Here is a 22,881-nt window from a genome sequence, read left to right as displayed (position 1 = left end):
GGTCGTCATTTGCTTCATGTATGTCATACAGGGGACGCGTACTCGTCATTAACCAAGTAATAGCTGCAAAACTACTCTACTGTCTAGCATGTACTACACCCACTAAAGCAACTATTTCACATATTCAAACGCTATTTCTACGATTTTTCTGGCAAGGCCGCCACTGGATACCTCCTGATACCCTTTACTTACCACTTGATAAGGGTGGACAAGGACTGATTAATCTACAAACAAGACTTACCTCTCTACGCCTCGGTCACATTCAAAACTACCTATATAAAGACAATCAACACCCCTGCTTCACTTTCATGGATCATTATTTCAAAAAAGTTAACCAGTTGAACTACAGAAAACAACTCCTCGTAACAACCGGCATCGAACCAAACAAAACACACATACCACAATTCTACACTGAATTACTACGCTGTTGGAATGCAACCGACAAAATCCGGAAAGGAGGACCAGAAAACATTTCAGATATACTGAACGAACCGATCTTTCAAAACCCGCTAATACTACATCCAAAACAGAACACGCCTTTTACACTGATTCACTTTGCAAACGCAGGCATCACAACCATAGGGGATCTCATACACGATACTCGACAACGTTGGTTAAACTCAACAGATCTCACCGGTAAAGTCAACATTCGCTCTGAACGTATCCTCGACTTATCTATTCAAGTAATACACCAAGCTATCCCAGACAACTTCAAAACAATGATCAACAACTACTTCCAAAATCCGTCTCCAAATAACTCACCAAGTACGAACTATTCTTTTGAACTCCATCACTCGACTGAACTCAACTTGCCACTGTACAAACTCGAAAGGGGAGCAATCTATAAATATAAGATCCTTGAAAATCAAGCAAAAAGACAACCTTTCAGACTCGACACCGTTTGGCGAGATATTCTCAGCCTACCCGATTACATACATCCGAACTTCACAGCCTGCTATTATCCACCAACAACCGCAAGAGAAGGAGATCTTCACTGGCGCATCCTACACGGCGCGTACACGACAGGAACCTTCCTATATATATACAATGCCGGTTTTCGCACTGACCCAAACTGCCCGCTATGTGAGGACAGAGATGCTCTACAACATATCTTCCTGGAATGCCCGAATATACAACTGCTCCTAGCCTTCATCACCAAAATAATATCACACCTAGTTACTGCCCATCAAGTCATACCAATGTCATGGTTCCTAGTAAACCCACCAAGGAAAAGTACCAAATTCATCAGCAAACACGCCATGCAACTGTCAACATACACCATATCGACCGCTAAAATGTCTATACACCTAGCAAGAAGAAACACCATGGATAACAGGACACCGATCGACCCTCTCGAAATCTTCAAGACAAGAATCCGCACACGACTCAGCCTTGAATTTGAACATTACAGACTCAGACATAACCTTGTAGCTTTCACATCTATTTGGGCCATTAACAATGCATTATGCGAGGTAATCAATAACCAACTACATTTCACATATGACCATTAGTAATACAACCTAATCAGTAACTAAATGACAGCCGTACGATCCTTGTAACATTTTAAAATTCTCAGCATTGTCCAAATTGTACACATCTACTTCACACTGAAATATATAATCCACCGTTGTTAAATTCACGCAATTTAATTTTACCAGGAACATTTACTTTTACAAAGCCAATTCACTCGTATTTCGCTAATTGTCTTCTTTTTGTACATAGTTTAGCACTTCATTGTATATAGTTAGGGCAAATACGAATAAATGTTCCATTTGATGATGATGATGATGATGATGATGATGATGATGATGATGATGATGGTGATGATGATGATGATGATGATGATGCTGATGATGAGTGATGATGATGATGATGATGATGATGATGATGATGATGATGATGATTATTATTATTATTATTATCATTATTGTTATTATTATTATTATTATTATTATTATTATTATAAGAGAAAGATTGTAAGATGATTGTGTATGATTATAAGAGAAAGGTCACTAGCCAGTTTTTAATGTTTGTTTCTTTACAACCATTGCATGATTATATGGAAACGCCTGTGATCAGAACGTCGTTTTATCAGTGGTGTACAATGAAAACTGTCTTTGAGGGTGCTGAAAAAAGTCTCTTCTTATCACTATCAAACTGACAAACATTGAAACAAAAATCAACATCGGGTCCCATAGGTTCACGCGACTCTCTTATCAGTTTGTTTATGTCTGTAAAAGTTAGTCATGTTGTTACACGAAGTTCGAGTGTAAGCTCATAGAATAATTTTGAATTTACACTAAAAGTCGAATTCTACTGTTAATATGCTTTAACATAGACCATCCATCAATGTCTTTGAATTAACCAATTTCAGAAAATGTTGCTCACACACTCTAGATCTTTTCTGTAGTGACATGAACATTTTCTACGCTACCCTTGAAAAACGACCAAGAAACTCCTGACCAGTTGTTTTGTCACATCCACAGACTTTCAACTCTGTAACTATTTGTTGACGATCGAAAGTCTTCATTTAGGCTTTCTCCTTATTGAAATAGACGACCGCTACTGGAAGGTTTCATCATTACCGTATTACAGAAAAGTCGGCTGATTGGATATTTAATATGACGTGGAGTCATGATGGGTGAATGGTTAGCGTGACCGGCTTGGAATCTACAGGTTGCAGGTTCGAGCCCTGTTGCTGCCTGCTGTTTGTTTCTGAGTGGCTAAAGTCCTTGGGCAAGATTTGAACCACGACTGTGCTTCAGTCAACCCAGCTGTATAATTGGGGACCTGGTAGGATGTAGGTTGCAATGTGTGGGAAAGCGCTATATAAGAACCCAACATTATTATTATTATTATGACCTACATATTGGTGTCAGATCACCCATTGGTTTGAAGGTACATACACGAAAAAGTGTGGAGTAGCAATGAGAAAATCATATTTGATATCCGAATAGCATTGGTTCAATATTAAAGTCACTCTATATTGTAAATTATCATCAAAACTGTATAATTGTAAAATGCTAAACATTAATTAATAAATTGGTAGTCGTTCATTACATAGACCTAGTTACATAAAATGATATTGTCAAACGAAAATATTTAGCACCCATTTCGGTAATGAACAATTATCCTGTTTAGGCTGTTAGTCCTGCTTGCATACGGAGTAAGTCAGCCCTGGGGGGGGGGGGGTCATGTTTTTCGTAACAGACCATGTGTGATTTCCTCCGGCCCCCTGTAAATACTGAAGGCTTCCTAAGGCGCATCTCTATGTCACTACCTTTGTATCTTATTATTTCTATCTAATTATTATAATTCATTGGTATAAACTTCATTCTCATTTTAATACGAATAACATAAAGTATATAAGGTTGTCCCTTGTACGTTGTGAACATTATAGTGTAAGTGTATGGCAGACAAATGTGTTGTTCCATGGTTTAACCTTGTAGTCTTTGTTATATTCATTATCTCTCAGAAGTCTAGGCTGAAACTGAGACAATACACCCATATCAATCCTAAGTACCGCATTCATTTGATGACTGACTGGGTGACTGACTAACTGAGTGTGTGACTGACTGACTTGCCTTCATTGGAGGATGGCTCTTGTATGTCAGTTCATTGGGTGACTCTATGGTATAACTAGGTGGTTCGTTATCACAGTCCAATTCGCAAACCTCGTGTCTTACACCAGTACCTCCAGCATAGATTGCACTTTTCAATCCCAATACTATAACAACTCGTGAAAAAGCCAATTTGCATTCTTCAATGGTACGTATCTAAAAAGAATGGCTTGCGCGTTCTGCTCGGATTATCAAATGAATCACATGACACCTCTGAAGAGTGTCAAAGGTTAAATGAAGTGACGTCAAATGAAGATTGTGTACAGACGAGTTTAAATTGGGGCGAGTTGAAAACTTTCCATGTTCAAAGTGTGATGAATTACCGAATTCACAGACATACGAATTGTCGGGTTGAAATTGAGACATAGTAGTTGCTATGGAACAAGTAGTCTGACTTCATTAAGGCATATTGTATCTTTTGCATTGCTTTCCTTAAAACAATTGATGGGACATTGTTTTAGTTATTAATAACTTTAAACGCATTACTAATCTATAACACACCATATAATAAAGCGTAAATTTTAAAAAACAAACGTACACGTATAGGTTATGACAACATATTACGCCATAGAGGGCAGTCTTTCAATGGCACACCCCATCAAGCCAGTTACCAATAGGCCTCTCCAGAAGAAAGAACAGTTTTGGCCACAAAGCTATCAATTTTCAAAGAAACTGCTTCCAAAACCCTGGTCCCTTGAATAGTATAATACGGTGCAAATATATACGATGTAAAACAATGAATGAATTTGTCATTATACGGTTTTTTTTTTTTTTTTTAAAAACAGCATGGGGATAGGGGACACAATACTAGATAAAGTAACAAAGTACACACACTCACACACAAGTTCAAAGATTTTACCCAATCTAGTCTTATTACCAAAGTAAAATAGAATTACAGTTCTTTATGCAGCTACACAGCTCCTACTCAAAATAATACTTAACCCAATAAACTATAGTACACATAAAATGATGGCTCGACTTTGAATAATAATGAAACTAATTATTAAAAGACTTTTTTTTTGTCTTGTACCAAAACCAGATGTGATACTTGCTGTAGGTACACAAATCGCAGATGAAGTGTTCATTTAGACACGGTCCACAGTTGGTGTACGGTGTCAGATATTTAACTTGCAATCAACGATAGAGTTTAGATACTTCTTCATACAGGACTACATAGCATATAATATCATATACCAGTAGCTTCTGGATCCATCACGTACACACACAATTCAGGCCGTGTAGTGTTCACAGACTGCTTACGTTGTTCACCAATATGTCAATACAATTTAAATACCACGTAAACATATAGTCATCTGGTAGCCTAATTAATAACTCACTATCAATTAATTTATATACAACTTAAACACGTTAGGTCAATCAGGGGTCACTACTAAGTCTATGCACATGTTAACGTACGTTCACGACTTTGTTACATAATCTTTCACTTTCCTTTAAGAAATTGGCTATGAAAAACAACGAAATTTGCTGGAGCCCTGATTATTCACTTACTTTCCACTAACTTATATATTACAAGTTAATATAAACCATTCCAATAACATGATTCATGTGAGGAACGTGTATGTCCAAAGCATTAATTCTGTTTTGTGACGTCATTGAAATATAAAATATGAGTACCAATTTATATTTCAATTGGGCTAACAATTTTGACAGTCAGACAGGCAGACATATATGATAATAAAATGCCATTTACTGAAGTTACAAAGTGCTACAACGTTACCATTTGTACAATATGTGATACCATAATGCCAGTAAACAGTGGATATCATATGTTAGCATTAGTGTCCTAAGGTTCCTATTCATTTGTTAAAGCGACTAGCAGTTTACGATTGCACGTATAACCGATTCTTGCATGCTGGGCGTACATATTATCATAGACCAATACATCAGATTTCTGCATCTGAAAACCAACTGCTGTCTGCCACAGAACATCACGAATATGCCGGATAACTTCGGGTTCAATTTCACTTCCATCACCATAGCCACTGTGGTAGGGGTATTGCCAATTTGGGATGTCCAAGTCAACAAAGTTTGGATGATTAAAGAAATACGATGCGTGATGAATAGTAATTTGGTTATACCATACACGTTCACCTTTTGCAGAAAACAAACAAAAATAGTGTCAGTTCGATGTCTATACATTAAATAGGGAGGTGAACATCGACTCAGACTGTTAGTAGAAACAAGTCACGTTGTAGACTTTTGTCTAACTTCAACTTGAGGACAGCAACTTCTCTTATTTAGAATAGAAACCAGAATAGAAAGTTCGTTTACTGACCTGTCAATGGATGTGTCTGGAATACAGGTCGATTGTACCAGTAAAACAACGAATCGTTCACCTCCCAACGATATTCAAATCCATTATCTTCCAAATACGTCACTACTTCGGTTTTGTCATCCGTTTGAAAAGTCTACAAAGGAACAAAATGTTAACATATTATGAACGAATAAATAAGTTTATACTGTCGCGTACATAATGGCCTGGGACTTCTCTGCATATAAATTAACGTAGGTTGTCACTAGACGTGGAAGGATAGAGGTTGCAATGTGAATGCTTTAATTCTATGTGTTTATCAAGTATGTAATGGATTGTATGCTTAACTCCCCAGAGAGTTGAGTAAGTATAAAGGACCGTTGTGCCGATATTGATCAGAGCCAGGGGTAATAATTGAAAAGCGCTTTGAGCACAGAGTGGGAAAGAGCTACATACAAACTAACATTATTATCATCATTGTTAGCATTATAATTATTATTATTGCAAATAGTGGTAGTATTAAAATGATACACATTATGGTAGACGACTTTGACCATGCAACACACGGAGCTCATATAGCGCCTACGAAACTGCCTTTTATAGAGTATCCCCCAGATTTGTTAGGTCCTCATATTGGACAATGGTATTGTGAACATACAGGAAAAATGGTCACTTTACATTTTTTTTAAATAGTTGGATTTTGGCCACACTATTTTAAAAAATTGTGATTTGATACAATTGGAATTGTCGAGACATGGACGTTGGATTGCAAATTAGGCCTTTAAATGAATGTTTAATTTACCATGCATAAGCCAAAATATTGCCTTTGAACAAAAAATATTGATTATCTACCCTGGCTGATGTAATTAAGTCACGTGTCTACGTCGAAATATATGTCTAAACTTTATATATCGTCATTATGTGCTCCCGCTTGTTCATAAATTATCCTTGAAGAGGTACACTTATATAGTACCCAAACCTTTGTCATAAGTTAGCAGAAAAAATACTCTGGCCTAAGGTTGTGTCACTACTCATCCATAGACAAGGTGACAGGGACCCTTAGGCCACTCGTCTTTTCCTTGGGTAAACTTGAAAATAATGTTGACACCAGCCTAGAAATAAAATATATATTATCTATGATTATCAATACTCACTTCTTGCCAACTTAGATGCGAATCATTCCTTTTCTTGCAACCAACGTAACTGTAATATCTAACTCCAAGTCTCTCAAATTTGTCAACAACTTCTTTATTTAGTTTCGGTAATATATCTCTCACGTCTCCTACAACACTTTCCCCTCCATGGCCTGGTGTAGCAGGATGATCACAGTAAAACAATACCTGTATAATAAAAGGAGCATTGGACGGAGGTGTAAACTGAATAGATGCAAGTAGACATACTGTAATAGAATAGGAATTTAAGAATTCATGTACAAAAGTTGGGATCAGTTTATTTGTTCTGTTGTGTGTTGGTATCACATTAATTACGAAAAAGTAATAGAAATGAACGTATCGAATGAATACTCTTGTGACTGCAAATGATGTTTACTTGTCAACATTTGCTAGTGTTGTTGCCCCCGCACCTATTGAACGATGACGTATATATTGGAGTGACAGTGAACAAGAATGAAGACAATTCGCGTAAGAAAGGCATGCCTAGGCATGCGGTTGAAATTATGCAAGAGCAGTCTCACTGCCGACTGTGAATCGACCAAACTCTGTTTATTGGCCGACAGTTTACATGTAAAGTTAAACGACATGAACGTGTCTTGCCATTTCCAAAATGCAAACATTTGGCAAGTAAAAATAATTAAAATAATTACAACTTTAATTTGGCTCCAGACTTTGCATTATGTTTTTCGTATCTTTCCCCGTTTTACATGTAAATCTGAAAAGGTTCTCTCTGGTCATGCCAGTGGTTAGCCCTGCTTACATACGACAGACGATGCACGAGTTTATATTGCTGACTTGGCTCTAAACAAATAGTAGGGACAATTGTCAGAATCGAGTCCTGGATTACTCAGTATGCAAGCACGACTAGTCAGTGATCATACCGGGACTGCCTTGAGTACGAGCGACGTGAGGCATGTTGAGGTATTTTGTTGAGAATTATAAATATTGCGAAATGTCAAGTACAAGGTTTAAATACATTGAATGATGAAAAAAAAAATTGGCTGAGTCTGCTGACAGGTGCCGACCACAAGAAACTCTGTAAATTAACATATCAGACGATGTTATGTCTACTACAACTAGTGCAAGTTGAATGTTGTTGACTTAGTAAATTTGTTAGAAAATTGAAATTCGATTTGCCTCAAAATTATTTTAGATCCCTAGTTTATTTCATTCGTCATTAAAAATGTCCAGGGTTAAAGCTGTAAGACACTGGAATTATTTATAGCCAACCTCAAAATCCTCTTTTTTCTTTTTCTTGTGTGCATTTCCCAGTCATTATTTTTCTGCGATTTTGTGTAATTTTTAATAACAGTAGATTTTTTTTTATAAAATGGTGACTATGGTATAAAAGTACAATACATTACCAACTTTTTGTGTGAAATGTGTTTTATAGTGAGACATCATATAAAACCATTAACCACTTTATTACATCGCTAAAACAAAACTGCATAGTGAAGAGCTGAAGAACTGAACCACGTCTACATGTTACCAAAATAAAAAATTAAATTAAAAACAACAACGGAGCTATTCTGACCGATAGGTGGCTTGTTTTATATGTGGTCTTTTAATGAACGTAACCATATATGTTTCATAAAATTAACATGCATTTCCCACGAAAACCAATATGCTCCTGCACTATTATATAACATCTCACCAAATTTCAGTCTCATTGATCAAGTACTTTTTGAGATATAATTTTTTGACCAAAAGTCAATTGTTTATACCTAATATGTATATTACTGATTGAGATCATTATATGCTGAATATTTCTTCATCTATACACCCCAGATGCATCCCCATTAAATTTCACCCCAATCTGTTTAATCAGCCAAAAGTTTTAGAATTAAAGATTTGTGACCAAAACGACACATTTTTAGCCCAAATTTGCATATCATTGATAGAATCATCATGTCCTGAACAAATCTTAATTCACTTACCCCTAACAATGTTCCCACTAAATTTCACGCCAATCTGCCCAGTAGTATTGACCCAAAACGCACATCTCTGATGTGATTATTTTCATTTGAACAATTTCCCAACTAGAGAACCCAAAGTAACATGAACACCACATATTAAAGCAATCGGTCCAGCAGATTTTGACTTTAAGTTGTTTACACACACACACACACACACACACACACACACACACACACACACACACACACATACACATACATACATACATACATACATACATACATACATACATACAGGCAAACAGTCACTTAGCGATGCCTATAGTACTACTGAACCTTCAGTTCAGTTGTGCTTGCAATTACTGAAGGCTCGCCAACTCACCTTCACTGGCGGATTACTGCTGTAAGCCATTTCATTGTGTGGCTCTATGGTATAGATAGGTGGGTCGTTATCACTGGCAGTCAATACCAAGTCGCTGACCTCATGTCTTGACCCATTACTTCCAGCACGGCTTGCACTTTGATAGCCTAATGCTTTAACAAATCGTGAGAAGTCATCAGCATTCCTCAGCGGTAAGCTTCTAAACAGAATGGTCCCATAGTTGTGAAGTCGTTCATCTATTATGACACGAGCTGTTTCCGCCCACTTTTCAATCGGATAATTCGACGATGCTGCTTCATAAACTGCTGGCCTGTTTTCCCTGGGACACGCCAGATACTGGGGTAAACTGTGGCCAGGAAATGTTGATCCAGGAAGCCATTCTCTGTCTGCTATGCGAGGCTGGAAATGGGGCTTCGTAATCTCAACACGTTTGTGATAAACAACGCTGCTTTTTGCACTCAAGCTATGACCTCTATATAATAATAATGTTAATAATAATGTTCGGTTCTTATATAGCGCTTTCCCACACCGTGCTCAAAGCGCTTTACAATTTATTACCCCTGGCTCGGATCAGAACGGCACAACGGCCCTTTAGTCTTCCTCAACTCCCCGGGGAGCATACAATCCATTGCAGCCATTTAAGCGCATAGGATTAAAGCCTTCACATTGCAACCTACATCCTACCAGGTCCCCAATTATACAGCTGGGTTGACTGAAGCACAGTCGTGGTTCAAATCTTGCCCAAGGACTTTAGCCACTCAGAAACAAACAGCAAGCAGCGACAGGGCTCGAACCTGCAACCTGTAGATTCCAAGCCAGTCACGCTAACCATTCACCCATCATGACTCCACGTTATAGCTCATTTATATGCTATGGGATGTCGAACACTTGGTACCAATCCACTGTTAACCTTCCATTGTGTATTTCGATTACTAGCCATAAGCAGAAATCTGCGAATCGGCTTCATATATGTTGTATTGGTGGTAATAATACCATACAATGCCATGTTTTCTTGCTGATGTCTTTTACCTTCACACGTAGTCCCTATTGCATTGCCTTCAACTAATATTTGAGGAAACAAATACGATCATTCAAACACATAGTCTACGTTCTCTGCTTGATACTATTTATGTATGACCTTTTATGTAAATATCAACCTTTTTTACAATTCGTCTGAATGAGTTCCACATCACAATAGATACTCTATATTGTCTGAAACATTCTAAAGGAGTGTACAACAAAACATTGACCCCAATCACAGACAGATAGCAACCTCCTTGTTCGTGTCAAATTTAAGTAAAGTTGGGTAGCTACTCGTTTTGTATTTTTATGGTATGTACATTCTGGTGTTGTTTTGTCGTTATTTGTGCTTATAGCTAAAATAAATAGATATATACAAAAATAAAAATACTGTGTCATTACCTCTAGACATTACGGTCTTCTAGTTCGATTCATCATGTGATATAAGGCGCATCTCTATGTGTCTACCTTTGTATCTTATTATTTCTATCTAATTATTATAATTAATTAATTGGTACCAACTTCATTCTCATTTTATTACGAATAAAACAAAGTCACAAGTATACAAGGTTGTCCCTTGTTCGTTGTGAACATTATAGTGTGAGTGTATGTCTGTCAAATGTGTTGTTCCACGCTTCAACCCTGTAGCCTACGCGATATTCATTATCTGTCAGAAATCTTGGCTTGACACTGAGACAGTGCACCCATATATATATTTAGTGCCACATTCATTTGATAACTGACTGACTGACTGACTGACTGACTGACTGACTGGCCTTCATTGGAGGATGACTACTGTATGCCAGTTCAGTGTGTGGCTCTATGGTGTACATAAGTGGTTCAGTATCGCCTGTCAATACACTGACCTCACGTCTCGCATCAGTATCTCCAGCATAGCTTGCACTGTTATAGCTCAATGCTTTAACAACTCGTGAAAAAATCGTTGGCATTCTTCAATGGTATGTCTCTAAATAGATTGGCTTGCGCGTTCTGCTCTGATTATGAAATGAATCATTTGACACCACGGAATAATGTAAAAGGTTAAAGGAAGTGACGTCAAATGAAGATTGTGTACAGACGAGTTTAAATTGGGGTGAGTTGAAAACTTTCCATGTTCAAAGTGTGATGAATAACCGAATTCAAAGACAGTCGAATTGTCAGCTTTCTATGGAGACAGGCAGCTATTGAACAAAGTAGTCTGACTGCATTAAGGCACATTGTATCTTTTGCATTGCTTTCCTTAAAATAATTTATGGGACATTGTTTTATTGATTAATTTAAACGCATTACTAATCTATACGATGTAATGAAACGTAAATTAGAAAAAACAAACATACAAGTATATACGGTTTTGTCACTACACTACGCCACAGAGGGCAGTCTTTGAAGGGCACATCACATCAAGCAAGGTTACCGATAACGCAAACATGTTGCTCGGCCACTCTAAAAGAAACAACAGTCTTTCCGACAAAGATATCAATTTTCAAAGAAAGTGATTCCAAAACCCTGTTCCCTTGAATAGTATAATGCGGTGCAAGTTTATATGACATCAAACAATGAATTTGTCATTATATGAAGTTTTAGAACAAACAGCATGGGGATAGGGGCCTCGATACTGGAGAATAGTAAAGTACACACACTCACACACTAGTTCAAAGATTTAACCCAATCTGGTCGTATTTCAAAGTGAAATAAAATTACAGTCTTTTTTGCAGCTAAACAGATCCTACTCAAAATAACACTACTCAACCCAAGAAACTAGAGTACACAGATTGAAATAAATGATGGCGCGATTGTGATTACTAATTAAACTGTCAATTAAAATACTTTTTGTCTCGTACCAAACCCAGACGTGATACTTGCTGGTCCATAAATTAAGATGTGTATTAAGATCCATAATACATATGTGTATTATGGTCCATAAATCGTAGATGAAGTGTTCTAATACACATGGTCCACAGTCGGTGTACGGTGTCAGATATTTAACTTGCAATCAATGATAGAGTTCAGAGATTTCTTCACACAAGACTACATAGCATATAATATAATATACAACTAACTTCTGGATCCATCACACACACAATTTATGCCGTTAAGCGTTCACAGACTGTTTACGTTGTTCACCTATATGTCAATACAATATGCTAATTATCTGTCAACTGATTTAAATACCACATAAACATCTATTAATCGGGTAGCCTAATTACTAATTCACTATCAATTAATTTACATACAAAGTTAACACTCTCTGATTTACATACAACTTAAACATGTTAGGTCAATCAGGGATCACCCCAGGTTGACATACTTTTTTGACTTTGTTACATAATCTTCCACAATCCTTTAGAAAAACAATGATTATGAAAACAACAAAATTTGCCAAGGCCCTGATTATTTACTTATTTTTCACCAACTTATAGAAAAAAAGGACATCAAAATTAGTTCCTATTGTTACAACTGACAATTGTATATTTATACAGCATTAGTATTTAAAGGTGTTATAAACCATTTGAATCCATTGGTTCCTTGAAGGTACGAGAATGCCCAAAAGCGTTAATTCTGTTTTGCTTATTCATTGAAATAATTACAGAATGATAACCATTTTGACAGTCAAACAGGCAAAACGATATGATAATAACATTTAATTTACAGAATTTACAATGTGCTACAACGTTACTATTCGTACAATATGTGATATCGCAATGCCACTAAATAGTGGAGATCATATGTTAAAATTAGTGTCCTTAGGTTGCTAGCCATTTGCTAAAGCGAGTAGCAGTTTACGATTGCCCGTATAACCGATTCTTGCATGCTGTGCGTATATATTATCATAGACCAAGACATCAGATTTCTGCATCCGAAAACCAACTGCTGTCTGCCACAGGACATCACGAATATGCTGGATAACTTCGGGTTCAATTTCACTTCCATCACCATAGCCACTGTGGTGGGGGTATTGCCAATTTGGGATGTCCAAGTCAACAAAGTTTGGATGATCAAAGAAAAACGATGCGTGATGACCAGTAATTTGGTTATACCATACACGTTCACCTTTTGCAAAAAAAACAAAACAAATGGATTGAGTGTCACTTCGATATCTATACATAAAAAGGGAAGGTGAACATCAACTCAGACAGATAGTACAAACAATTCACGTTGTAGGCTTTGTCCAACTTCACCTTGAGGACAGAAATTTCTTTTATTTAGAATAGAAACAAGAATAGAAGTTCGTTTACTGACCTGTCAATGGATGTCTTCGGAATACAGGTAGATTTTGCCAATAAAACAACGAATCGTTCACCTCCCAACGATATTCAAATCCATTATCTTCCAAATACGTCACTACTTCGGCTTTGTTATCGGTTTGAAAAGTCTACAAACGAACGAAATGTACAAATAAATTATTTAATACTGTTATACATTTTATTTAAATAGCTGGATTTTGGCCGCACTATTTCTAAAAATTGTAATTTGATAAACATAGGAATTGTAGAGACATGGACGTTGGACTGCAAATTAGGCCTTTAAATGAATGTTTAATGTACCATGCATAAACCAAGATATTGTCTTTGAACAGAAAATATTGATTATCTACCCTGGCTGATGTAATTAAGTCACGCCCATCGTGTCTACGTCGATATATATGTCAAAACTTTATAAATTGCCATTATTTGTTACCTCTTGTTCATAATTTATGCTTGAACAGATCAACTTATATAGTACTCAAAACTTTGTCTTAAGTTAGCAGAAAAAACACTCGGTCATAAGGTTGTGTCACTACTTATCGAGAGACAAGGTGACAGGGACCCTTAGGCCACTCGTCTTTTCCTTGGGTAAACTTGAAAATAATATTGACCCCAGCCTAGAAATAAAATACATATTATCTATGATTTTATAAATACTCACTTGTTGCCAACTTCGATGCAAATCACTCTTTTTCTTGCAGCCAACATAATTGTAATATCTAACTCCAAGTCTCTCGAATCTGTCAACAACTTCTTCATTTAGTTTCGGTAATATATCTCTCACGTCTGCTACTACACTTTCCCCTCCATGGCCTGGTGTAGCAGGGTGATCACAGTAAAAAAGTACCTGTATAATAAAAAAAATCATTAGACGCAGATGTAAACTGAATAGATGAAAGTAGGCATACTGTAATAGTGTAGGAATTTAAGAAATTATGTACAATGATTGGATCAGTTTATTTGTTCTGTTGTGTGTTGGTATCACATTAATTACGAAAGGTAATAAAACTAAACGTATCAAATGAACACTCTGCTGACTGCAAATGACGTTTACCGGTCAACAGTTGCTATTGCTGTTGCCCATGTAGCTATTGAATGCGCATGCATACATGTTTTCAAAAAAAAAGGAATATGGCATCTCCTGTTTGCTCTGTCAATTACAAGAGCATAGAAACTTCATTTTTTCATTTCTTGAGACAAACTTGCCACCCTTCTTCCAGAAAAGGATTCGGAATGAACACTTGTTGATTATTAATGAGGTACAATTTCCTATGTCCTTGTTGTCTTCTGAACTATCCTCACTGTTGCCATGTGTTAACCATAGGGAACAGTTTGCTTAGAGAGTTAGAATGTATTAGGTGCGTTTGATAACACATTTCGTGCTTGTTTGAAATGATAATTCATTTTCTCTCCTGCCTGTGGGTTAATCCAAGACAGGCTATTTCCATCACGCTCGAGAAACTGTCTGTGTTTGGGTGACCAACAGTTCCTCGAGAAAACAGACGTATGATTAGATTAGATTAGATTAGATTAAATTAAATTAGGTATACGTCATTGTCCTTAAAAACATGGAAATTCGTCTTGGCACCAGACAAACATCAAATGTAATAAAAGAAAAGATACTAGTACAGACAAAAATACCAATGAAAAAGTGAGGGTATACATTCAATTAAAACAAATACTACAAATTAGAAGTGCTTGTTAAATTTGTGGTACAGAAAAATAACCAAGAAAAATAGCATGACAATTTGCATTTACTCTTGGCTAAGTCCAAGTTTAAAAGTTACACAGCTGATGGAATGAAGGACATCTGAAAAACCTTCTTTCGATCTCCTGGCTTCATTAGACGGTGACCTGATGGTAAATATTGGAGGTGGCCATTTAGTGGGTGCGAAGGTTCTCTTACAATGGTTTATCATTTCCTATGGAGCACTGAATTATATAGGTCACCAAGGTCTTTCTGTTGCTTACCTTTGATCCTACTAGAGATATTTAATATTCTTGCAAGCCTCGACTTGTCTTTAACTGACAGGTGCCCGAACCACAACGCAATATTAAATATGACAATAAATTCTATGTAACTACGGTAGGCAGATTCTAGAATGTGAGGGCTTACATTAAAGCTTCTGAGTTTCCTAAGCATGAATAGTCGATGCTGTGTCTTCTTGAATATGCAATCAACGTTTTATTTGAAATTCAATTCATTATCCACAACCTTGTGGCACCCCAGGATTTAAGAATATGGTGTTGCCCTCGTGATCTGTCAACATGTGTATAATGTTACCACCACCCCATTCCATATTCTAATATACAACAGAGAACCAATATGTAAAACAAATAGTGCAAATAGCGTTGTATCACAACTGTGCAGTTTTTTGAAATTGTTTATACATATGGTGATCCATGCTAGGTATAGGTGTTCATTTGCTGAATGACTATCCAGTTGCCTATCCAACAATGTTATCTAGGCATTATATGCGATCATTTGGCTGTTACTATGGGTGTGGTCATGTTTCTAGACATATTTGCATACATTTCGAATATTTCTTCACTTGTCTATGAATCCCTTATGTTATCTTTGCAATATATGTGCCCATTTCGCTGTCGCTATGGGTGTGGTCGTGTTGCTAGGTATATTTGCATACATATTTGAATGTTTATTCATTTGTCTAGTAATCCATGTTGTTATCTTTGCAATAACTGTGACCATTTGGCTGTGCTATGGACGGGGTCTTAATGCTAGGCATATTTACATACATTTTAATTTATTCATTTGTCTACTAATTTATGTTATCCTTTCAATATTGGTGATCATTTGGCTGCTGGCATGGGCGTGGTTTAGTTGCTAGGCATATTTGCATAAATGTTATGAATGTTTATTAACTTTTCTATTGATTATATTATTATCTTTGTGAAAAACACCACCGTTTGGCTGTTGCTATGGGCGTGATCATTATTGCTAGAGATATTTGCATACATTTTAGAATGTCTACTCACTTGCCTACCAGATGATGTTATTTGATCAAAATATACAACCATTTGGTTGTTGCTAAGGGCGTGTTAAAAGATATGGAAGAAAATCTGTAGAATAACACAAATTTCAGTCTCATTGATCAAGTACTTTTTGAGATAAAAATTCTTTTGACCAAAATTCAATTGTTTGTACCTAATATGTATATTAGTGATTGAGATCATTATATGCTGAATATTTCTTCATGTATACACTCCCATCCCCATTAAATTTCACCCCAATCTCTTAAATCATCATGTCATGAACAAATCTTAATTCACTTACCCCTAAAAATGTTCCTACCAAATTTCAGGCCAATCTATCCAGTAGTTTTAGAGTTTAAGGTTTTTGACCAAAAATCACATGTTTTGACCGAAAACGCTCATCTATGAACAATTTCCCAACTAGAGACCAAAAGTAACATGACCACCAAATATTAAAGCAATCAATCCAGCAGATTTTGACTTTAGGTTGTTTACACACACACACACACACACACACACACACACACACACACACACACACACACACACACACACACACACATACACATACACATACACAGGGAAACAGACAGGCAAACATGCCTATAGTACTACTGAACCTTCAGTTCAGTTGTACTAAAAAGAGACCCCCCAAACTGCAATTACTGAAGGCTCCCTAACTAACCTTCATTGGCGGATGACTGATGTAAGACATTTCATTGTGTGGCTCTAAGGTAAAGATAGGTGGGTCGATATCACTGGCAGTGAATACCATTTCGCTGACCTCATGTCTTGCCCCAATACCTCCAGCATAGCTTGCACTTTGGTAGCCTAATGCTTTAACAAATCGTGAGAAGTCGCCGGCATTTTTCAGTGGTAACCTTCTAAACAGAATGGTCCCATAGTTGTGAAGTCGTTCATCTATTATGGCACGAGCTCTTTCCGCCCACGTTTCAATCGAAACATTCGATGATGCTGCTTCATAAACTGCTGGCCTGTTTTCCCTGGGACACGCCAGATACTCGGGTAAATTGTGGCCAGGAAATGTTGATCCAGGAAGCCATTCTCTTTCTGCTATGCGAGGTTGGAAATGGGGCTTCGTAATCTCAACGCGTTTGTGATAGACGAAGCTGTCTGTTGCACTCACATGCACACTGTGATCTCTATATGCCATGGGATGTCGAACACTTGATACCAATCCACTGTTAACCTTCCATGGTGAAATTCGTTTACTAGCCATAAACAGAAATATGTGAATCGGCTTCATACATGTTGTATTGGTCGTAATGATTCCATACAGTGCCATGTTTTCTTGCTGACGTGCCCTGTCACGTGTCAACAGCGGTCATGAACCCAGGGTTACATATTTGTCCGTGTTTGCACGTAGCTGAGTTGCTAGACCTTCGGGTTTTCGTCTCAGTGATACGTATACGATGCGATGTGTGTCAGAACGTCGCTTTATCGAGGATGGAACATCGGCGTTGGGCTCTCGAAAAGAAAGAGAGAAAGCCTGAAAGTCTAGCAGCAAGACCATGTTACATGTCCGTATACCCTGACATTAATGTGTTTTCATATCACTTTAGCATAAAACTGCAAGACCAAAGAGTTGTGTTGTGTCATGTTTCATATGTTGGCAATCGGTCGTTATCATTCAGAAATTTTGGGCGATATTGAAAACCACCTCTCCCTATCATTATATGGTTAGATCGTACAGTTGATTATGTAGGCTACCTGTGTCATAGATTACAGTTAGACATTTAAACAACCGTCACACGGTTTATTGTTCATAAAGTACTGGATCAAAAGAATCACGATTTCTGATAGAAAGCTAGAAGCAGTAAATAAAGGAGACCCATAGCCTCAGATTTTCAATAAAGTTGTATTGTTAAATATCGAACAAAGAAGGCTTTAAGTTTGGGTCAAAGATGACACAAGGTTATAGGTACTTTAATTTCAATGGCTACATAGCCGAGACAGCAAGTCACGGGGAGCAATTGTTTAGTCTATTACCATGACTATAACAATATCACTTGTTCTTCTTGTTCTTCTCTTTATTGTTTTATGTTGGGACTTGCTCTCAGCTATTTTTATGGAGTCATTAAAACACACAACCACGTTTTTTGGTAAAATCCAGGGACTACTTGACAGAGCTATGATGCAGGGTCATTTAACAGTCCTGTGGAACTATCAATGCTTTCCCAGTCAAGCCACATGATATACCATGGTCACCCAGACTCTTCAAATACAGCATATATATGCGGGCTCACTGTGAGTAATCGTCCCGGACTGTTTGTTTCATCCAACCAGGTATTCACCCAATATTGGCACTCGTTTTGTGAGTGAAAGATGGTAGACTTATACAGCCTTCTCATCGAGTCATGATTAGTAGAACACTACTTTTGGAAACAGATTGAAAAATATGTGTCCAGTCGGATTCAAGCCCATGACCTCTAGACTGACAACTAAACACAAGCTCTGACCCAGTACCCCACTGCTAATGATGAGCTATAACCGCTACTTCCACAGGGAGCCGTTTCAGTTTCAGAGAGTTGATATAAATAGTGCAGTATAAGAGAATACGGTAGCAATGTCTATAGTGTTTATATCTTGCGTTCAACGAACGTGATACATAAAGTCACGTTGGTGTATCCCATTCGACGAATTGTTATGATATTCAATATAATATTAATATTTTATGATGCAATGGAAACTGAGTAACACCTAATATATGAATAAATATTTAAGGCTCTGATGGGTACCTTTGAAGGCGTACCTGTTAGGTGAAAGTTCAACAGGGCAAGCAAACAACTGAATTGGATAATAAAACTTGCAACATAATAATGGAGTACAGAGACTTGTATTACAATTTGATCATTTGATAAGAACAGTCGTACGGCTTAACATAAATAGTTCACATTCACAAACAAAATTCAAGTTCTCCTGGTATTTCATGTACACATGAAGAAGCAATAAACTGTACCTTATCAAAAGATTAAATTTGAAACAAATCTCTGCTGTTGCAATATGCTATACCAATGTTATACATCCAATTCATTAGTTTGCATACGTTCCCTGTTTGTAACAGTTTCTTTCGCCAATGCTTTGAATTCGGCAGGTTTAATTGTTAGACACTCATATACATTATCTGCTTGTTATATTGGCTGCGTGTATGGTGCTCTGAGAACCAAATGTACCACACTCACTCACTCACTCACTCAGTCAAGAAGCCAAAGGTTACTGGAAATGATGCAAATGAAATACTTTGTTACAGACAAATAATTGTTAAATAATCATAAAATCATAGACAAATGATCAAATAATGGTGGCTTAATTATAACGCAATCAAATAATTATTAATTGAGTACAAAATAATGATAAAGCCGTGAACTAATCCTTAAATAACGATGATGTAATGAATAAAATAATTACAAAATAAGGATAAAACCGTCAATTAATGATACAACGGTAATAAAATAATAAGATAAAAAAAAAAGATAAATATCTATCAAATAACCAATAAATCAATAAATCGATCAGTCGATCGAAATATCAGTTGCATACTAGATTCTTCCTATGGAACTTGAAACATAGATAAAAAGTAATTATAGTGTATGGTGGTGTGCAATACACCCATACCAGTAATACACCATTTCTTAAAAATAAAACAGCAGAATCATGAATGGCGTGATGTTAGTTCAAAATTCATATCACCTAATAAATTACGCGCGTTGCTCCAACAATCAAACGAATCACGTGATACGCACTCCTTAATGTCAAAGGTGAAAGGAAGTGAAGTCAGATTTTGAACAGATGAGTCTGGGGCGAGTTGAAAATCACCATGTTCATAGTGTGATGAATCGCCGAGAGAGACGAATTGTCGGGTTGAAAATGAGACTAATAGCTGTGGAACCAGTAGTCCGGCCGCATTAAGGCACATACTATTGTTTTGTGTGTAATGCATTCCCTTAAACAATGTCTGGGAAATTAATGTATTGAATTTCATTACTTACACACATTACTGATCTATAACGTTCAATATAATAAACCGCAAATTACACGTATAGTTTTTTCATACATAACACCATAGAGGGCAGCCTTTCATGGAAACATCACATCAAACACGGTGCAAATAAAGCAAACGAGATGCAAGGCCTCCTTAAAAGAAACATTAAACAGCAATTTTGAAAGAAACTGCTTCCAAAACCCTCGTCCCTTCAAAATTAAAATAGTGTGCAAATATATGATCCCCACTATTAGTATTAAGTAACAAATGATCACTAGAGAGAATACAGCACTATTCAGCACGATTAGTTATACACATTTACAAACCTGAAGCTAGTGTCACAGATATATTTAAAAGTGGTTTAACTTGAAATTCGAAATAAAACAATCTTCTGCTAAACACTATCTACAAGAAGTGGCGTGCTCTCACGTCCCCACCGTTAAACTTGATCCAACACCTTCAGTCAGAGTTACAATACGAAGCACCGGTCCACACAATATGTGGAAGTCTAAAGCCCTTAGACTTGGTCAATAGAATAATTATAGAATGTGTGTGACTATATATGTTTCAATTGAGCGAACCATTTTGACAGACAGACAGACAGACAGACAGACAGACAGACAGACAGACAGACAGACAGACAGACAGACAGACAGACAGTCAGTCAGTCAGTCAGACAGAATATTTTTTTAAAAAATACGTAAGTTATAAAGGGTTGAAATATTACCATTCGTACAATGTGTGCAGTCACAATGACACTAAAATGCGAATGTGTGATGTTAGAGTAAGTTTAGACTCCTTAGTTTGCTAGTCATTTGTTGAAGCGACTAGCAGTTTACGTTTGCATGTGTATCCGATTCTTGCATGCTGGGCGTAAATATTATCATAGACCAATACATCAGATTTCTGCATCTGAAAACCAACTGCTGTCTGCCACGAATATGCTGAATAACTTCAATTTCAATTTCACTTCCATCACCATAGACACTGTGGTAGGGGTATTGCCAATTTGGGATGTCCTTGTCAGCAAAGTTTGGATGGTCAAAGAAATACGATGCATGTTGACTAGTAATTTGGTTGAACCATACACATTCACCTTTTGGGGAAAACAAACAACAAGATTGCGTTTCATTTCGAAATGTATTCATTAAATAAGAAGGAAAACATTAACTCAGGCTGTTACTAGAAATAAGGTACATTGTAGACTATTCTCCAAAGGTAACTTGATGACAAAAATTGTTATATTTAGAATAGCAGAATAGAAAGTTTGTTTACTAACCTGTCAATGGATGTGTTCGGAATGCAGGTTGATTTTGCCAATAAAACAGTGAGTCGTTCTCCTCCCAACGATATTCAAATCTATGATCTTCCCAATTCTTCTGTCGTGAATTACATTTATTGATTCATATTTTGTGTTATACGTTGTTGTTGTTGTTGTTGTTGTTGTTAACATTGTTGCCGTTTCTGATGAACTCATTATATAGTCATACGTCATACATAATCAACCAATCAGCACGCAGCCCGACTCTTCCCCATTCTTGCTAATCAATATTTATGCGCCAAATGACGAGAAATTTCACAGTTCTTTTCTGGAACAAATTGAGCATTGCATTCAAGAAATCGAGTGTGAGCCAGATACTCATATTGTACTTGGAGGGGATTTCAATTTCACATATGATGTAACAATGGATCGCCTGAGTGGAAATCCACATACTTGGGTTAAATCTAAGAAGATACTTTATGACTTGATGGAAAAATACGATTTAATCGATATCTGACGTATTCGCAACCCAGGGTATCGGCGATTTACATGGTTGAGAGGTGGGCCCTCCCATGTGAGTAGTAGACTTGATTATTTTTTTCATTTCTGACCATACGCAAACTATTACTGATTCGACAGACATTTGCCCTGTGTCATTTAGTGTTCACTCAGCAGTTGTCCTCTCATTGGACTCGCGAGATTCGAAAAGGGGACCGTCCCACTGGAAATTAAATTTTAGCCTCTTGAACGATAGAGATTACCTCGATCAAATCAATTCAAATTTTCATGATTGGTGTGGTGCATATGCTGATATTCACAGTAAAAGCCTTCTATGGGATCTCCTTAAATACAGGATAAGGAATTTCACTATCAAGTACAGTAAGCAAAAAGCTAGGGAGAGACGTCATAGAATAAGCGAACTTGAAAAGAAACTAGAATATTTAGACATTTTGTATAGCGACAACTTAACCCTTCATCCGAAACCGCTGAGCTCCT

At 36.9% G+C, this 22,881-nt stretch overlaps 2 protein-coding genes across 2 annotated transcripts; both read right to left on the bottom strand.

Moving 5' to 3' along the window:
* Window positions 1–4,972: 4,972 nt before the first annotated feature.
* LOC144439804 (dapdiamide synthesis protein DdaC-like) lies at window positions 4,973–11,332 on the bottom strand. Its single transcript, XM_078129038.1, has 6 exons — window positions 11,155–11,332; window positions 10,361–10,424; window positions 9,363–9,834; window positions 7,047–7,232; window positions 5,917–6,049; window positions 4,973–5,732 (listed from the first exon to the last, which is right to left on the bottom strand). Exons 1-6 carry the CDS (start codon window positions 11,330–11,332, stop codon window positions 5,434–5,436), a joined length of 1,332 nt encoding a protein of 443 aa, XP_077985164.1. The 3' UTR covers window positions 4,973–5,433.
* A 1,721-nt stretch (window positions 11,333–13,053) lies between these two features.
* On the bottom strand, window positions 13,054–17,936 carry LOC144440394 (dapdiamide synthesis protein DdaC-like). The gene is made up of 4 exons (XM_078129764.1): window positions 17,307–17,936; window positions 14,289–14,474; window positions 13,623–13,755; window positions 13,054–13,433 (listed from the first exon to the last, which is right to left on the bottom strand). Exons 1-4 carry the CDS (start codon window positions 17,925–17,927, stop codon window positions 13,135–13,137), a joined length of 1,239 nt encoding a protein of 412 aa, XP_077985890.1. The 5' UTR covers window positions 17,928–17,936; the 3' UTR covers window positions 13,054–13,134.
* Window positions 17,937–22,881: the final 4,945 nt, after the last annotated feature.

This window comes from Glandiceps talaboti, chromosome 9 (assembly GCF_964340395.1).
Source record: "Glandiceps talaboti chromosome 9, keGlaTala1.1, whole genome shotgun sequence".
Classification (NCBI taxonomy): Eukaryota; Metazoa; Hemichordata; class Enteropneusta; family Spengelidae; genus Glandiceps; species Glandiceps talaboti.
This window is presented reverse-complemented; position numbering and strand designations above follow the sequence as displayed.

Coding starts and splice junctions, on each gene's coding strand:
- LOC144439804 (XM_078129038.1), bottom strand. CDS start 11,332: ATGCCAACGATTTTTTCACGAGTTGTTAAAGCATTGAGCTATAACAGT. Junction 10,425..11,154: donor TCATCCTCCAATGAAGGCCA/GTCAGTCAGTCA, acceptor CTCAAATATTAG/TTGAAGGCAATGCAATAGGG. Junction 5,733..5,916: donor CCAGACACATCCATTGACAG/GTCAGTAAACGA, acceptor TTTCTGCAAAAG/GTGAACGTGTATGGTATAAC.
- LOC144440394 (XM_078129764.1), bottom strand. CDS start 17,927: ATGGCACTGTATGGAATCATTACGACCAATACAACATGTATGAAGCCG. Junction 14,475..17,306: donor TCAGTCATCCGCCAATGAAG/GTTAGTTAGGGA, acceptor TTTATTATACAG/GTACTTTTTTACTGTGATCA. Junction 13,756..14,288: donor TGCATCGAAGTTGGCAACAA/GTGAGTATTTAT, acceptor GTTCGTTTGTAG/ACTTTTCAAACCGATAACAA.